This window comes from Mobula hypostoma, chromosome 1, assembly GCF_963921235.1.
Source record: "Mobula hypostoma chromosome 1, sMobHyp1.1, whole genome shotgun sequence".
NCBI lineage: Eukaryota > Metazoa > Chordata > Chondrichthyes > Myliobatiformes > Myliobatidae > Mobula > Mobula hypostoma.
In genome coordinates this window covers 1,029,532-1,047,630 of record NC_086097.1, presented here as the reverse complement: position 1 = coordinate 1,047,630, position 18,099 = coordinate 1,029,532, and the positions used below count along the sequence as shown (strand labels likewise).

General features: G+C 45.0%; 1 protein-coding gene across 6 annotated transcripts in view; it reads left to right on the top strand.

The window, feature by feature from the left end:
• mlh3 (mutL homolog 3 (E. coli)) overlaps window positions 1-18,099 on the top strand; it is a 120,597-nt gene that overhangs the window by 61,838 nt on the left and 40,660 nt on the right. For 2 of the 6 annotated variants that reach the window (XM_063042877.1, XM_063042886.1), the window contains exon 7: window positions 10,273-10,381. The exons of 3 other annotated variants lie outside the window; for them this stretch is intronic. In XM_063042877.1, coding sequence (XP_062898947.1) covers window positions 10,273-10,381 — 109 coding nt within the window. Of the gene's footprint in view, window positions 1-10,272; window positions 10,382-14,407; window positions 14,568-18,099 lie in introns of all 6 variants that reach the window. One more of the 6 variants, XM_063042921.1, reaches the window with a different exon arrangement.

Here is an 18,099-nt window from a genome sequence, read left to right as displayed (position 1 = left end):
TATAAGTTTAAAAACTATTTGGTATCCTGCTTTATATTATTGGCTAGTTTGCACTCATATATCCTGACCCGGATCTGGGCCGTACCCTCCAAATATATGAACCTGCCTCTTGGTTTTTTTGCACTACCTTACTTTCCATTTTCTATTTTCTATTTATGATTTATAATTTAAATTTTTAATATTTACTAATTTTTACTATTTTAAATATTTTTATTATTACTTGTAATCCAGGGAACGGGAAGTACAGAATCAAATATCGCTGTGATAATTGTACATTCTAGTATCAATTGTTTGGCGACTATAAAGTATTTCATCTTTTAACTTGTAGCTTTTTTAGTAGCCTTTTGTTGGATTTTAAATGCTTCCCAATCATCCAACTTCCTGCTCACTTTTGCTACCTTATGTACCCTTTCCTTGGCTTCTATGCAGTTCTTAACTTCTCTTGTCAGCCATGATTGCCTAGCTCTGTCATTTGAGAACAACTTCTTCTGTGGGACGTATCTAAATGTTGGTATCTACGGGTGAGGTGCCGGAGGATTGGAGGATAGCCCATGTTGTTCCGTTATTTAGAAAAGGCTCTAAAAGTAATCTGGGAAATTATAGGCCTGTAAGTTTGACGTCGGTAGTAGGTAAATTATTGGAAGGAGTACTAAGAGATAGGATCTATAAGTATTTGGATAGACTGTGACTTATTAGGGAGAGTCGACATGGCTTTGTGAGTGGTAAGACATGTTTAACCAATCTATTAGAGTTTTTTGAGGAGGTTACCAAGAAAATGGATGAAGGAAAGGCAGTGGATGTTGTCTACGTGGACTTCAGTAAGGCCTTTGACAAGGTCCCGCATGGGAGGTTAGTTAGGAAAATACAGTCGCTAGGTATACATGGACAGGTGGTAAATTGGATTAGACATTGGCTCAATGGAAGAAGCCAAAGAGTGGTAGTGGAGGATTGTTTCTCAGAGTGGAGGCCTGTGACTAGTGGTGTGCCACAGGGATCAGTGCTGGGTCCATTGTTATTTGTCATCTATATCAACGATCTGGATGATAATGTGGTAAATTGGATCAGCAAATTTGCTGATGATAGTCATAGTCATACTTTATTAATCCCAGGGGAAATTGGTTTTCATTGCAGTTGCTCCATAAATAATAGTAATAGAACCATAAATAGTTAAATAGTAATATGTAAATTATGCCAGTAAATTATGAAATTTGTCCAGGACCAGCCTATTGGCTCAGGGTGTCTGACCCTCCAAGGCAGGAGTTGTAAAGTTTGATGGCCACAGGCAGGAATGACTTCCCATGACGCTCAGTGCTGCATCTCGGTGGAATGAATCTCTGGCTGAATGTACTCCTGTGCCCACCCAGTACATTATGTAGTGGATGGGAGACATTGACCAAGATGGCATGCAACTTAGACAGCATCCTCTTTTCAGACACCACCGTCAGTTCCATCCCCACAACATCACTGGCCTTACGAATGAGTTTGTTGATTCTGTTGGTGTCTGCTACCCTCAGCCTGCTGTCCCAGCACACAACAGCAAACATGATAGCACTGGCCACCACAAACTCGTAGAATATCCTCAGCATCGTCCGGCAGATGTTAAAGGACCTCAGTCTCCTCAGGAAATAGAGACGGCTCTGACCGTTGTAGACAGCCTCAGTGTTCTTTGACCAGTCCAGTTTATTGTCAATTCGTATCCCCAGGTATTTGTAATCCTCCACCATGTCCACACTGACCCCCTGGATGGAAACAGGGGTCACCGGTACCTTAGCTCTCCTCAGGTCTACCACCAGCTCCTTAGTCTTTTTCACATTAAGCTGCAGATAATTCTGCTCACACCATGTGACAAAGTTTCCTACGGTAGCCCTGTACTCAGCCTCATCTCCCTTGCTGATGCATCCAACTATGGCAGAGTCATCCGAAAACTTCTGAAGATGACAAGACTCTATGCAGTAGTTGAAGTCCAAGGTGTATATGGTGAAGTAAGATGTATATATGATACAAAGACTGGAGGTGTAGCGGACAGTGAGGAAGGTTTTCAAAGCTTGCAGAGGGATTTTGACCAGCTAGAAAAATGGGCTGAAAAATGGCAGATGGAGTTTAATACAGACAAGTGTGAGGTATTGCACGTTGGAAGGACAAACCAAGGTAGAACATACAAGGTAAATGGTAAGGCACTGAGGAGTGCAGTAGAACAGAGGAATCTGGGAATACAGATACAAAATTCCCTAAAAGTGGCGTCACAGGTAGATAGGGTCGTAAAGAGAGCTTTTGGTACATTGGCCTTTATTAATCAAAGTACTGAGTATCGGAGTTGGAATGTTATGATGAGATTGTATTTAGGCATTGGTGAGGCCGAATTTGGAGTATTGTGTTCAGTTTTGGTCACCAAATTGCAGGAAGGATATTAATAAGGTTGAAAGAGTGCAGAGAAGGTTTACAAGGATGTTGCCGGGACTTGAGAAACTGAGATACAGAGAAAGGTTGAATAGGTTAGGACTTTATTCCCTGGAGTGTAAAAGAATGAGGGGAGACTTGATAGAGGTATATAAAACCATGATGGGTATAGCTAGAGTGAATGCAAGCAGGTTTTTTCCACTGAGGCAAGGGGAGAAAAAAACCAGAGGACATGGGTTAAGGGTGAGGGGGGAAAAGTTTAAAGGGAACATTGGGGAGAGCTTCTTCACAAAGAGCATGGTGGGAGTGTGGAATGAGCTGCCAGATGAAGTGGTAAACGCAGGCTCACTTTTAACATTTAAGAAAAACTTGGACAGGTACATGGATGAGAGGTGTATGGAAGGATATGGTCCAGGTGCAGGTCAGTGGGACTAAGCGGAAAAATGGTTCGGCACAGCCAAGAAGGGCCAAAAGGCCTGTGTCTGTGCTGTAATGTTCTATGGTTCTATCCTGTGGCTTGTTAACTATTCACAGAAACTTCAGCCATCTCTGCTCTGCTGTCATCCCCGTCGTATCCTCCTCCAATCTACCTGGACAAGCTCCTCTCTCATGCTTCTGTAATTCCCTTTGTTCCATTGCAGTACTGATACGTGTGACTTATGCTTCTCCCTCTCAAATTGCAATTTGAATTCAATCATATTATAAAAGTTGCTGGTGAACGCAGCAGGCCAGGCAGCATCTCTAGGAATAGGTCTCGGCCCGAAACGTCAACTGTACCTCTTCCTAGAGATGCTGCCTGGCCTGCTGCATTCACCAGCAACTTTTATGTGTGTTGCTTGAAATTCCAGCATCTGCAGATTTCCTCGTGTTTGCGTTCAATCATATTATGATCATTGCCTACTAAAATATGCATTATTACACACCCAATCTAAGACAGCCTTTCCCCTACTATGCTCAAGCACAAGCTGCTCTTAAAAGCCATCTTGTAGGCATTCAACAAATTCCTTCTCTTGCAATTCGACACCAACCTGATTTTCCCAATCCCCTTGCATATTGAAGTCCCCCATTACAATTGTGTTTTACCCTTGTTACATGCCTTTTCCAGCTCCATTTGCAGTCTCAAACCCACATCTTGGCTACTATTTGGAGGCCTATATATGATTCCCATATTTTTTTTTTACCCTTACCGTTTCTTAACTCAACCTACAAAGATTCAGCACTTTTTGACCCTAAGTCACCTCTTTCTAAAGATGTAATTGCATCTCTTACCAACAGAGCCGCTCCACTGCCTATGCCTTCCTGCCTGTGTTTTGAATACAAGCTATATCCTTTGATGTTAAGCTCCCAACTATGGCCTTCTTTCAGCTGCGACTCAGAGATGCCCACAATATCATACCGACCAATCTATAATTGTCTCCCTTATTCCGAATACTACTTGTAGCACTTTTGTTCCTGCATTCTTCAGCCTTCTGAATTTTGCCTCTTTGGTACAATTTTACTCTTTGTTCTGTCTACATTTGTACCCAATCATTGGCTTATTCATGCTGCATCCATCATCTACTGTAAACATGCTGGCTCATTCTCAGCTCTGTCTCCTCAAATTTCAGGGTGAATTCGATTATATTGTGATCACATATCCCTAAGGGTTCTTTTATCTTAAGCTCTTCTAATTAATTCTGGTTCATTGCACAACACCAAATCCAGAGATCTTGATTCCCTATTGGGTTCAACCATGAGCTGCTCCAAAAGGCCATCTCTCAGACTCTCTAGAAATTTCCCCTCCTGAAATTTTACATCAACCTGATTTTCCCAATGTTAAAGTCTTCCATGACTATTATAACCTTGCCGTCGTAAGTTGTAGGCCACAACCTTACTACTGTTTGGTGGTCTATGTACAACTCCCATGAGGGTCTTTTTATTCTTGCAGTTCGTTAGCTCTATTCACAATGATTCAACACCTTCCGATCCTATGTCACCTCTTTCTAATGATTTAATTTCATTTTTCTTTTTACCAACAGAACAGCACTGCCTCCTCTGTCATCCTGAGTGTCCTTTAGATGCAATGTGTATCCTTGGACATTGAATCATGACTGAAAGAAGATTATGGCTGGGAGCTTAATGTCCAAGGATCCACATTGTATTGAAAGGGCAACTACAAGTGATGCCTACAACATCATGCATACCAATCTACAACTCTGCTGCAAGATTATCTACCTTATTTCATTGATTGTGTGCATTCAAATATAACACTTTCAGTCTTCTATTCACCATTTTTAATTTTGTCCGCCTTTTACATTGCAACTCATCCTGTTGACTGCAATTCTACCCAAAAGCCTCTCCTCACTACACATTGTCTCTGATTGTAAACCAGCTACTTAATTCGCAACATTATTTTCTGCCTTTCCTACAATACTACTTGCATGGAACTATATGCAGCTCAGAACTCTAGTGGCACTATGCACCTTTTGATTCCTATCTTTATCTGAGATCTTACCAACATCTGCCCCCACCATCTTACCACGAACTGTTCTAGCACTCTGGTTCCCGCTGCAACTCAAGTTCAAACCCCACTGTGCAGCATTAACAAACCTTCCTGCTAGGATGTTAGTCCCCTTCCAGTTCAGGTGCAAACCATCCTTCTGTACAGGTTCCACCTTCACTCGAAGAGAGCCCAATGATGCAAAAATATTATGCCCACCCTCCTATAGCCACATATTAAATTGTATAATCTTCCTAGTTCTAGCCTCACTAGCACGTAGCATGGGTAGCAATCCCGAGGTCACAACCCAGAAGGTCCTTTCTTTAACTTAGCACCTAACTCCCTATGCAGAACCTTGTCACTCATCCTACCTGTGTCATTGGTACCTACATGAACCATGATTTCTGGCTGTTCACCTTCCCACTTAAGAATGCAGAGGATCTGATCTGAGATACCTGGTCCCTGGCTCCCAGGAAGTAACATGCCAAGTGGGAGTCTTGTTCTCGCCGTCAGAACCTCCTGTCCAATCCTCTTAACTAATGAATTCCTTATCACCATAGTGTGTCTCTTCTGCCAAACAAGAGAAAATCTGCAGATGCTGGAAATCCGAGCAACACACACAAAATGCTGAAGGAATTCAGCAGGCCAGGCAGCATCAATGAGAAAAAGTACAATTGATGTTTCTGCCGAACCGAAACCTTTCGGTAGTCCTGCCGCCAATTGGTCATTGGTCAAAGCTCTTTAATGCTGTAGCAACCTGCTGCTGCCTTTTGTACTTGGGCAATGGACCTGATTGAAGTCTCCTCCTCTCCAAAGTTCCGATGTCCGGATTGGCCGCTGGTCAAAGCTCTGAGGATTCAATCAGGTCCACCGCACGAGGATAAAAGGCAGGAGCAGTTTGCAGCAGCGTAATAGAACTTTGACCAGCGGCCAATCGGCATTTGGGATTAATTAGTAAGAGCAAGTTAAAGGAAGGCTGGGGCAAGTGCAGTAGCCGTTGTCTGAGTGGACGTAGTCAGAGTGGTGATCTTAAGGCTTTAACACTTTGAGGCTTCACTCAGAGATAGCAAAGGAAGTAAAAGCTCAAGTTTTTTACTTGGCTTCTTTATATCTGCTCAGCTAGGTGGAGATGACAGGCAGGATGGTGAAATGCTCCTCTTGCGGGATGTGGAAAGGCAGGGAGACCTCCAGTATCCCTGACCACTACAACTGCGAGAGATGCATTCATCTGCAGCTTCTAACAAATCGCGCAAAGGAGGTGGAACTGGAACTGGATGAACTCCAGGTAGGACATGGTAGATAGGGGTGATAGATAGGACATATAGAGAGGTAGTTACACTCAAGGTGCAGAACACAGGAAACTGAGTTGACAGTCAGGGGTTCAGGAGCCAGCGCAGTGTACCCCTGTGGCCAATTCCCCGCCCCCCCCCCCAGCAACAGATGTATCGCTTTGGATACTGTTGGGTGGTTTGACCTAACAGAGGAAAGTCACAGTGGTTGGGTCTCTGGCACTGAATCTGCTTCTGAGATTCACACAGGAAGGGGGAAAAAGAGGCATGCAGAGGTAATAGGAGATTCAATAGTTAGGGAAACGGACAGAAGGATCTGTGGGCAAGAATGAGATTCCTGGGTGCCAGGGTCTGGGATATCTCAGATCATGCCCTCAGAATTCTTAAGTGGGAGGGTGAACAGCCAGAAGTCATGGTCCATGTAGATACCAATGATATGAGCAGAATGAGTGATGGGGTTCTGCAGAGGAGTTCAGGGAGTTGGGTGCTAAGTTAAAAGGCAGCAGGGTTGTGATCTCAGGATTGCTACCCATGCCATGTGCTGGTGAGGCTAGAACTAGGAAGATTATACAGTTTAACACGTGACTAAGGAGTAGGTGTAGGAGGGAGGGCATAAGATTTTTGGATCATTGCGCTCTCTTCCAACAAAGATGGATTGTACAAAAGGGATTGTTTGCCCCTGAACTGGAGGGGGATTAATATCCTGGTGGGAACATTTATTAATGCTGCACGGTGGAGCTTCAACTACAGTTGTAGGGGAATGAGAACCAGAGTGCCAGAACAGTTAGTGGAGAGGTTGTAAGACCTCAGAAAAGTTTGGAATCAAAAGGTTGAGCATGGTGTGACAAAATCAAAAAGGGTGTATACAGGACTGAAGGCATTGTATCTGAATGTGCACATTATACAGAATGAGGTAGATGAACTTGCAGCACAGTTGCAGATTAGCAGGTATAATGTTCTAGGCATCACAGAATCATAGCTGAAACATTATAGCTGGGAGCTTAATGTTCAAGGATACACATTATATCAAAAGGATAGGCAGGAAAGCAGAGGAGGCATCGTTGCTCGTATAGCGTAAAAAGAATTGGTCTTTGGTAGAAGAAATGAAAGGGTTAACTATTTTTTAAATGGAGATACAAGTAAATACAAAAGACTGACTTGCAAACGAACTTGGGAGTCCTTGTGCAGGATTCCCTAAAGGTTAATTTGCGGGTTGTGTCTGTGGTAGGAAGATAAATGCAAAGTTAGCTTTCATTTCAAGAACACTAGAATGTGCTGAAACTGGAGAGGGTTCAAAGGAATTTCATGAAGATGATTCCAGGATTGAATGGCTTGTCATATGATGAGCCTTTGGTGCTGGGCCTGTCTTCACTAAAATTTAGAAGAATGAGGGGTGATCTCATTGAAGCCTATGGAATGTAGCCTACCCACTACACGGTTCACGCGCGCTGCCTCTGCCTTTCAGAATCCTCTCGAAGACTATAGAGTGCTGGAACACCCAAACAATCTCCAAACTTCCACTCTCACGTTGATGTTTCAGTCACACTTGTCGCTTTAATCGGTGAACAATGGAAGCTATAATTGGCAAAATGAGGTCAAACATCAGCTTGTGCACCATCCTGTAGCCTTCTCGCCGTGAGGTTTGCTTACGCCGCCTCTGTCTCCCGGAATCCTCTTGGAGACAGCAGAGTGCTGAGGCACCCAAACAATCTCTAAACAGCAAAACACAGGCTGAAGCCGAGAAACAAACTTAAAACACACAAAAGAATTGAAAGGGATGTTTTCATGATCCATCCAGAAGATGTCGACCAAAGGAACATTGTATGCAGGTGCCACCTTGACCAGAAACACCAGTCCCCTGACATTAATTCAAGAATGGGAAAGACTTTTCTGCCTCTCCAGTAACCTCTGTGACTGTGAGATTAGATAAATTGGCTAGTGAGTCCACTGTTGTTTTCCTTGGGTCACAGGCTCACGATGGGCAAATTAACTTGCAGGTTGAGTTGGTAGTAAGGAAGGCAAATGTGATGTTAGCATTCATTTCAAGAGGACTAGAATATAAAAGCAAGTATGTAATAGAGGCTTTGTAAAACATTGGTCCGACTGCGCTGGAGAATCCTGAGCAACACACTCAAAATACCGGAGGAACTCAGCAGACCAGGCAGCATCTATGGAAAAGAGAACAGGCAACATTTCAGGCCAAGTCTCTTTATCAGGACTGGAGAGAAAAAGTTGAGGAGTCAAAGTTACAGTATTGTCAACAGTTTTGGGTCCCTTATCTCAGAAAAGATGTATTGTCATTGGAGAGAGTCCAGAGGAGGAATTTTTTTTAGCCAAAGAGTGGTGAATCTGTGGAATGCTCCGCCACAGACTGTGGTGGAGCCCAAGTCCATATATTCAAAGCGGAAGTTGATAGATTCCTGATTGGTCAGGGCATCAAGGTTTATGGTGAGAGGGCTCATGTCTGGGGGGAATGGAATCTGGGATCAGCCAGGATGAGATGGTGGAGGGGACTCAATGGGCTGAATGGCCTAATTCTGCTCCCTCATCTTATGGAGTCCTGCACGAACAAGGACTCCCAAGTCCCTTTGCACCTCTGATTTCTGAATTCTCTCCCCATTTAGAAAATAGCCTCTGCCTTTATTCCTTCTACCAATGTGCATGACCATACACTTCCCTACATGATATTCCATCTGCCAATTCTTTATTCATTCTCCCAATCTGTCCAAGTCCTTCTGCAGACATCTTGCTTCCTCAACACTACCTGCCACTCCACCTATCTTTGTGTCCTCCACAAAGCCATCAATTACATCATCCAGATCAATGATAGGTGAGGTGAGGGCCTCTGTCAGTCAGAGTTGACTATGGATATTGTCTCCTAGCTGCCTGAGCAGTACAATATGGAGAGTAAGCTGTTGTTCATGTAGCAAGCTCGCTTTCTTCACGCATCTGATGATCCCAAATGATCGTCGGATGCCAATACAGTTTGGTACCAGCAGTGTCGCAGGAGTTGCCACTCAACATTGAACTCAATGTAGAACTGCCTTGGGGACTCCAGCTGTGGATTTTTCCCTTGTGGCTTACTCCCGAAGTCTTCCCTATGAGTATAGCTGCAAGGCAGCGGAGGTTTGAGATCAGAGTTTTCCTTCTCCTAGATGAGCTGCCAACCATGGCTAACGAGCCCAGTCTGTTCAAAGCGACTGGTTTTAAGGTGCCAGTTACTAGCCTTTGCCCTTTCTCCTGTCAGTAGAAACATTTCCACCAGGTTTAGGAGCTAAGCCACACATGAAAGCCAAGAGCTGGACTTGGTTGTCAGAGGCTATTTGAGGTGCATACTATTGGGAGCATTTAATAAGTAATGGAGCTTGACCCCATTACCACCCCCAGCTGTAACAATCTTAAGGAACCAATGATGTGTAACATGAAAAGAAACCGCCCCAACACCAATCCCACTGGAACATCACTAGTCACCAGCAACCAACAAGAATAGGCCCCCTTTATTCCCACTAATTCAGTTCCAATATTTCATTGCCGAGTTGACATTCCCCATGAGTTGAATTGAGATTTTGTGTTGTTTTTCAGGGTTGTGGCTGTACTCTCCCAAATTTCTACAGATGTACTGTGGAAAGCATTCTAACTAGCTGCATCACCATCTGATATGGAGGGGGTGGGGGGCTACTGCACAGGATCAAAGTAAGCTGCAGAGGGTTGTAAAATTACTCAGCTCTGTAGTCTGCAGGACACTTTCAAGGAGCAGAGCCTCAAAAAGGCGGTGTCCATCATTAAGGACCCCCATCACCCAGAACATGCCCTCTTCTCATTGCTACATCAGGAAGGATGTACGAAACCTTGAAGGCACACTCAACGATTCAGGAACAGCTTCTTCCCCTCTACTCTCCGATTTCTGAATGGACATTGAACCCATGAAAACTACCTCACTTTTTTTCTTTTTTTTTACACTACTTTATTTAACTTAACTATTATATTTACTGATATTAACAAATTTCATGACATATGCCAGTGGATGTTAAACCTGATTCTGATTCTGAGTGGGGTTATGTGGACTGGCAGCCCACTGCAGTATCTGACTGCTCCTTCTTTCTGCAGGTAGTTTTGAGACGGTGCCGGGGACTTCGAGCCATAGGAGGCTGTGCACCTCTACAGTATGTCCACCAATTGAGATAAGCTGCACCCAGCACGAGACTGCACTTCTGCGGTTAGTCCCAGCTGACAGGGTTCCTTTCTGCGAAGGAGTGCTGTGCATCAGAATTCGCCCAGTACTAGTGAGAAGGGGTGGGGGGGGGGGAGTTGAGCAGAGCTGTGAGCTAGAGTGGAGGGGGGGGAATGCTGTGTCAGGGGGACTACAGGGGGATCCCCATTTTACTCACTATCCAAATGCATAGACCTTGTGGGGCTTGAATCAGCAAACGCTCTGTCTGCCAGAGAAAGCAGGATCTCCCAGTGGCCACACATTTTAATTCCACATCCCATTCCCATTCCGACATGTCTATCCACGGCCTCCTCTACTGTAAAGATGAAGCCACACTCAGGTTGGAGGAACAACACCTTATATTCCGTCTGGGTGGCCTCCAACCTGATGGCATGAACATCGACTTCTCTAACTTCCGCTAATGCCCCACCTCCCCCTCGTACCCCAACTGTTACTTATTTTTATACACACATTCTTTCTCTCACTCTCCTTTTTCTCCCTCTGTCCCTCTGAATATACCCCTTGCCCATCCTCTGTGTTTCCCCCCCCCCACCCCCTGTCTTTCTTCCCGGACCTCCTGTCCCATGATCCTCTCGTATCCCTTTTGCCAATCACCTGTCCAGCTCTTGGCTCCATCCCTCCCCCTCCTGTCTTCTCCTATCATTTTGGTCCTCCCCCTCCCCCTCCAACTTTCAAATCTCTTACTCACTCTTCCTTCAGTTAGTCCTGACGAAGGGTCTCGGCCTGAAACGTCGACTGCACCTCTTCCTAGAGATGCTGCCTGGCCTGCTGCGTTCACCAGCAACTTTGATGTGTGTTGCTTCTCTTTCATCTAGTTCAGTTCTGTCTCCCAGTCCTATCCTCTTTTCTTGGAGCTACGTCGTTCTGCAAGTCCCTGCAATCTGTCATTCGGGGGGCTCGATACAGGACTTCTAACATAGAAACATAGAAAACCTACAGCACAATACAGGCCCTTCAGCTCACAAAGTTGTGCCGAACATGTTGCTACCTTAGAAATTACTAGGCTTATCTATAGCCCTCTATTTTTCTAAGCTCCATGTACCTATGCAAAAGTCTCTTAAAGGACCCTATCGTATCTGTGTAGATAAGTTCAGCCTGCTGATGCCACTGGGAATGACTGTGAACTGAGAACAAACTGATGGCTTAAAAATGGTCATGGGTTCTTTAGGAATCCCCAGAGATTGCAACATAAAGTTATAAGGAAAACTTGGACAGGTACATGTTTGAGAAGGGTATGGAGGGCTATGGTACAGGTTGATGGAACTAGGCAGGTTAATAGTTCTGCATGGACTGCATGGGGGGCCTGCTTCTGTGCTGCAATGCTGTGAAGCTCTAAGACATAGCAGCAGAATTAGGCCATTCAGCCCATTGAAGCTGATATTCCATTTAATAACTGATTTATTTTCCCTTCCAACCCCATTTTCTCCCTTCTCCCCATAATCTTTGCCACCCTTTCTAAGTACTTACATAGAACATAGAATATTACAGCACAGTACAGGACCTTTGGCCCGCAATGTTGTGCCGAGCCTCAAACCCTGCCTCCCATATAAGCCCCCACCTTAGATTCCTCCATATACCTGTCTAGTAGTCTCTTAACCTTCACTAGTGTATCTGCCTCCACCACTGATTCAGGCAGTGCATTCCACGCACCAACCACTCTCTGAGTAAAAAACCTTCCTCTAATATCCCCCTTGAACTTTCCACCCCTTACCTTAAAGCCATGTCCTCTTGTATTGAGCAGTGGTGCCCTGGGGAAGAGGCGCTGGCTATCCACTCTATCTATTCCTCTTATTATCTTGTACACCTCTATCATGTCTCCGGTCATCCTCCTTCTCTCCAAAGAGTAAAGCCCTAGCTCCCCTAATGTCTGATCATAATGCATACTTTCTAAAACAGGCAGTGTCCTGGTAAATCTCTTCTGTACCCTTTCCAATGCTTCCACATCCTTCCTATAGTGAGGTGACCAGAACTGGACACAGTACTCCAAGAGTGGCCTAAGAGTTTTATAGAGCTGCATCATTACATCGCGACTCTTAAACTCTATCCCTCGACTTATGAAAGCTAACACCCCATAAGCTTTCTTAACTACCCTATCCACCTGTGAGGCAACTTTCAGGGATCTGTGGACACGTACCCCGAGATCCCTCTGCTCCTCCACACTACCAAGTATCCTGCCATTTACTTTGTACTCTGCCTTGGAGTTTGTCCTTCCAAAGTGTACCACCTCACACTTCTCCAGGTTGATCTCCATCTGCCACTTCTCAGCCCACTTCTGCATCCTATCAATGTCTCTCTGCAATCTTTGACAATCCTCTACACTATCTACAACACCACCAACCTTTGTGTCGTCTGCAAACTTGCCAACCCACCCTTCTACCCCCACATCCAGGTCGTTAATAAAAATCATGAAAAGTAGAGGTCCCAGAACAGATCCTTGTGGGACACCACTAGTCCCAACCCTCTGATCTGAATGTACTCCCTCCACCACCACCCTCAGCCTTCTGCAGGCAAGCCAATTCTGAATCCACCTGGCCAAACTTCCCTGGATCCCATGCCTTCTAACTTTCTGAATAAGCCTACCGTGTGGAACCTTGTCAAATGCCTTACTATAATCCATATAGATCACATCCACTGCACTACCCTCATCTATATGCCTGGTCACCTCCTCAAAGAACTCTATCAGGCTTGTTAGACACGATCTGCCCTTCACGAAGCCATGCTGACTCTCCCTGATCAGACCATGATTCTCTAAATGCCTATAGATCCTATCTCTGAGAATCTTTTCCAACAGCTTTCCCACCACAGACGTAAGGCTCACTGGTCTATAATTATCCAGACTATCCCTACTACCTTTTTTGAACAAGGGAACAACATTCGCCTCCCTCCAAACCATAGAAACCATAGAAACTATAGCACAGAAACAGGCCTTTTGGCCCTTCTTGGCTGTGCTGAACCATTTTCTGCGTAGTCCCACTGACCTGCACATGGACCATATCCCTCCATACACTTCCCATCCATGTATCTGTCCAATTTATTCTTAAATGTTAAAAAAGAACCCGCATTTACCACCTCGTCTGGCAGCTCATTCCACACTCCCACCACTCTCTGTGTGAAGAAGCCCCCCCCTAATGTTCCCTTTAAATTTTTCCCCCCTCATCCTTAACCCACGTCCTCTGGTTTTTTTTCTCCCCTTGCCTCAGTGGAAAAAGCCTGCTTGCATTCACTCTATCTATACCCATCATAATTTTATATACCTCTATCAAATCTCCCCTCATTCTTCTACGCTCCAGGGAATAAAGTCCCAACCTATTCAACCTTTCTCTGTAACTGAGTTTCTCAAATCCTCCGGTACCATTCCCGTGAACAACGAGGACATAAAGATCCTCGCCAGTGGCTCAGCAATCTCTTCTCGCCTCGTGGAGCAGCCTGGGGAATATTCCATCAGGCCCCGGGGACTTATCTGTCCTAATGTATTTTAACAACTCCAACACCTCCTCTCCCTTAATATCAGCATGCTCCAGAACATCAACCTCACTCATATTGTCCTCACCATCATCAAGTTCCCTCTCATTGGTGAATACCGAAGAGAAGTATTCATTGAGGACCTCGCTCACTTCCACAGCCTCCAGGCACATCTTCCCACCTTTATCTCTAATCGGTCCTACCTTCACTCCTGTCATCCTTTTTTTCTTTACATAATTGAAGAATGCCTTACCAACCATTGTTTTAAATATACTCAATGGGTTGGCCTCCACAGCTGTCTGTGGCAATGAACTCCACTGATTCACCACCCCCAGAAAAAGAAAATCCTCCTCACCTCTGTTCTAAATGGACAGTCCTCTATTCTGAGGCTGTGCCCCATGGTGCTAGACTCCCCCACTATAGCAAATATAGGCCTTTCAATATTCATTGTGTAAGGATTTGAGATTACTGGGGCAATGAAGGCTGAGACTGGGGTGCTTCTGGGGCACTGGGCAGCACTGATCACAAGTTTCTCTTTGTTCCCAACAGAGTGTATAGGAAGCAGTTAGAGGCTGCTGGTGTACAGGTGGAGTTCAGAGATACGGGAGGTTCGCAGGTTCTGATCAGGAAGGTGCCAGCTTGTTTCATAGAGAGAGAAGCAACTGAGGTTCGAAGAGGACGACAACCTGTCACTCAAGCCATTCTCCAGGCAAGAATTAAAGTTAATAGGGGAAACAATTCTTCAGCCAGAGGGTGGTAAATGTGTGGAATCATTGCCACGGACAGCTGTGGAGAAAAAGTCATTGAGTATATGAGAGGTAGAGATGGACAAGTTCATGATTAGTCAGGGCATCCAAGGTTATCCAAGGCTTTAGATGTTTCAGAAAGGATGGGAAGGGAGGCAAAAGGTGATGGACTGAGAGCTTGAATACATACATGGAATTATGATGTAGTGGCCATTACAGAGACTTGGCTGGCACCGGGGCAGGAATGGATTCTCAATATTCCTGGATTTCAGTTTTTTTTAAAGGGATAGAGAGGGCGGAAAAAGGGAGGAGGGGTGACATTACTGGTCAGGGATACTATTACAGCTACAGAAAGGGTGGGTAATGTAGCAGGATCCTCTTTTGAGTCAGTATGAGTGGAAGTCAGGAACAGGAAGGGAGCAGTTACTCTATTGGGGGTATTCTATAAGCCCCCTGGTAGCAGCAGAGATACAGAGGAGCAGATTGGGAGGCAGTTTTTGGAAAGGTGTAAAAATAACAGGGTTGTTATCATGGGTGACTTTAACTTCCCTAATATTGATTGGCAGCTGATTAGTTCCAAGGGTTTAGATGGGGCAGAGTTTGTTAAGTGTGCCCAGGATGAATTCCTGTCACAGTATGTGGACAGGCCAACCAGGGGGAATGCCATGCTAGATCTAGTACTAGGTAATGAACCGGGTCAGGTCACAGATCTCTCAGTGGGTGAGCATCTGGGGGACAGTGACCACTGCTCCCTGGCCTTTGGTATTATCATGGAAAAGGATAGAATCAGAGAGGACAGGAAAATTTTGAATTGGGGAAAGGCAAATTATGAGGTTATAAGGCTAGAACTTGAGGGTGTGAATTGGGATGATGTTTTTGCAGGGAAATGTACTATGGACATGTGGTCGATGTTTAGCGATCTCTTGCAGGATGTTAGGGATCAATTTGTCCTGGTGAGGAAGATAAAGAATGGTAGGGTGAAGGAACCATGGGTGACAAGTGAGGTGGAAAATCTAGTCCGGTGGAAGAAAGCATCATACATGAGGTTTAGGAAGCAAGGATCAGATGGGTCTATTGAGGAATATAGAAAAGCAAAAAAGGAGCTTAAGAAGGGGCTGAGAAGAGCAAGAAGGGGGCATGAGAAGGCCTTGGCGAGTAGGGTAAAGGAAAACCCCAAGGCATTCTTCAATTATGTGAAGAAAAAAAGGATGACAGGAGTGAAGGTAGGACCGATTAGAGATAAAGGTGGGAAGATGTGCCTGGAGGCTGTGGAAGTGAGCACGATCCTCAATGAATACTTCTCTTCGGTATTCACCAATGAGAGGGAACTTGATGATAGTGAGGACAATATGAGTGAGGTTGATGTTCTGGAGCATGTTGATATTAAGGGAGAGGAGGTGTTGTTAAAATACATTAGGACGGATAAGTCCCTGGGGCCTGACGGAATATTCCCCAGGCTGCTCCACGAGACAAAAGAAGAGATTGCTGAGCCTCTGGCTAAGATCTTTATGTCCTCGTTGTCCACAGGAATGGTACTGGAGGATTGGAGGAGGTGAATGTTGTCCCCTTGTTCAAAAAAGGTAGTAGGGATAGTCCGGGTAATTATAGACCAGTGAGCCTTACGTCTGTGGTAGGAAAGCTGTTGGAAAAGATTCTTAGAGATAGGATCTCTGGGCATTTAGAGAATCATGGTCTGATCAGGGACAGTCAGCATGGCTTTGTGAAGGGCAGATCGTGTCTAACAAGCCTGATAGAGTTCTTTGAGGAGGTGACCAGGCATATAGATGAGGGTAGTGCAGTGGATATGATCTACATGGATTTTAGTAAGGCATTTGACAAGGTTCTACACGGTAGGCTTATTCAGAAAGTCAAAAGGCATGGAATCCAGGGAAATTTGGCCAGGTGGATTCAGAATTGGCTTGCCTGCAGAAGGCAGAGGGTCGTGGTGGAGGGAGTACATTCAGATTGGAGGGTTGTGACGAATGGTGTCCCACAGGATCTGTTCTGGGACCTCTACTTTTCATGATTTTTATTAATGACCTGGATGTGGGGGTAGAAGGGTGGGTTGGCAAGTTTGCAGACAACACAAAGGTTGGTGGTGTTGTGGATGGTGTAGAGGATTGTCGAAGATTGCAGAGAGACATAGATAGGATGCAGAAGTGGGCTGAGAAGTGGCAGATGGAGTTCAACCCGGAGAAGTGTGAGGTGGTACACTTTGGAAGAACAATCTCCAAGGCAGAGTGCAAAGTAAATGGCAGGATACTTGGTAGTGTGGAGGAGCAGAGGGATCTGGGGGTACATGTCCACAGATCCCTGAAAGTTGCCTCACAGATGGATAGGGTAGTTAAGAAAGCTTATGGGGTGTTAGTTTTCATAAGTCGAGGGATAGAGTTTAAGAGTCGCAATGTAATGATGCAGCTCTACAATACTCTGGTTAGGCCACACTTAGAGTACTGTGTCCAATTCTGGTCGCCTCACTATAGGAAGGATGTGGAAGCATTGGAAAGGATACAGAGGAGATTTACCAGGATGCTGCCTGGTTTATAGAGTATACATCATGATCAGAGATTAAGGGAGCTGGGGCTTTACTCTTTGGAGAGAAAGAGGATGAGAGGAGCCATGATAGAGGTGTACAAGATAATAAGAGGAATAGATAGAGTGGATAGCCAGCGCCTCTTCCCTAGGGCACCACTGCGCAATACAAGAGGACTTGGCTTTAAGGTAAGGGGTGGGAAGTTCAAGGGGGATATTAGAGGAAGGTTTTTTACTCAGAGAGTGGTTGGTGCGTGGAATGCACTGCCTGAGTCAGTGGTGGAGGCAGATACACTAGTGAAGTTTAAGAGACTGCTAGACAGGTATACGGAAGAATTTAAGGTGGGGGCTTATATGGGAGGCAGGGTTTGAGGGTCGGCACAACATTGTGGGCCGAAGGACCTGTACTGTTCTATGTTCTATGTTCTTAAAAGAGGTGAAGGCGTGGCACTGTTGATCAGAGATAGTGTCACGGCTGCAGAAAAGCAGGAAGTCATGGAGGGGTTGTCCTCCAGAGTCTCTGTGGGTGGAAGTTGGGAATAGGAAGGGGTCAATAACTCTACTGGGTGTTTTTTTTTAATATATTGACCACCCAATAGTAAAGGGACATCGAGGAGCAGAGAGGGAGACAGATTCTAGAAAGGAGTAATAATAATAGGGTTGTTATGGTGGGAGATATTAATTTCCCAAATACTGATTGGCACCTCCCTAGAGTGAGGGGTTTAGATGGGGTGGAGTTTGTTAGGTGTGTTCAGGAAGGTTTCTTGACACAATATGTAGATAAGCCTACAAGAGGAGAGGCTGTACTTGATCTGGTATTGGGAAATGAACCTGGTCAGGTGTCAGGTCTCTCAGCGGGAGAACATTTTGGATATAGTGATCACATTTCTAATTCCTTTACCATAGCATTGGAGAAGGTTAGGAACAGCCAAGTTAGGGAAACATTTAATTGGAGTAAGGGGG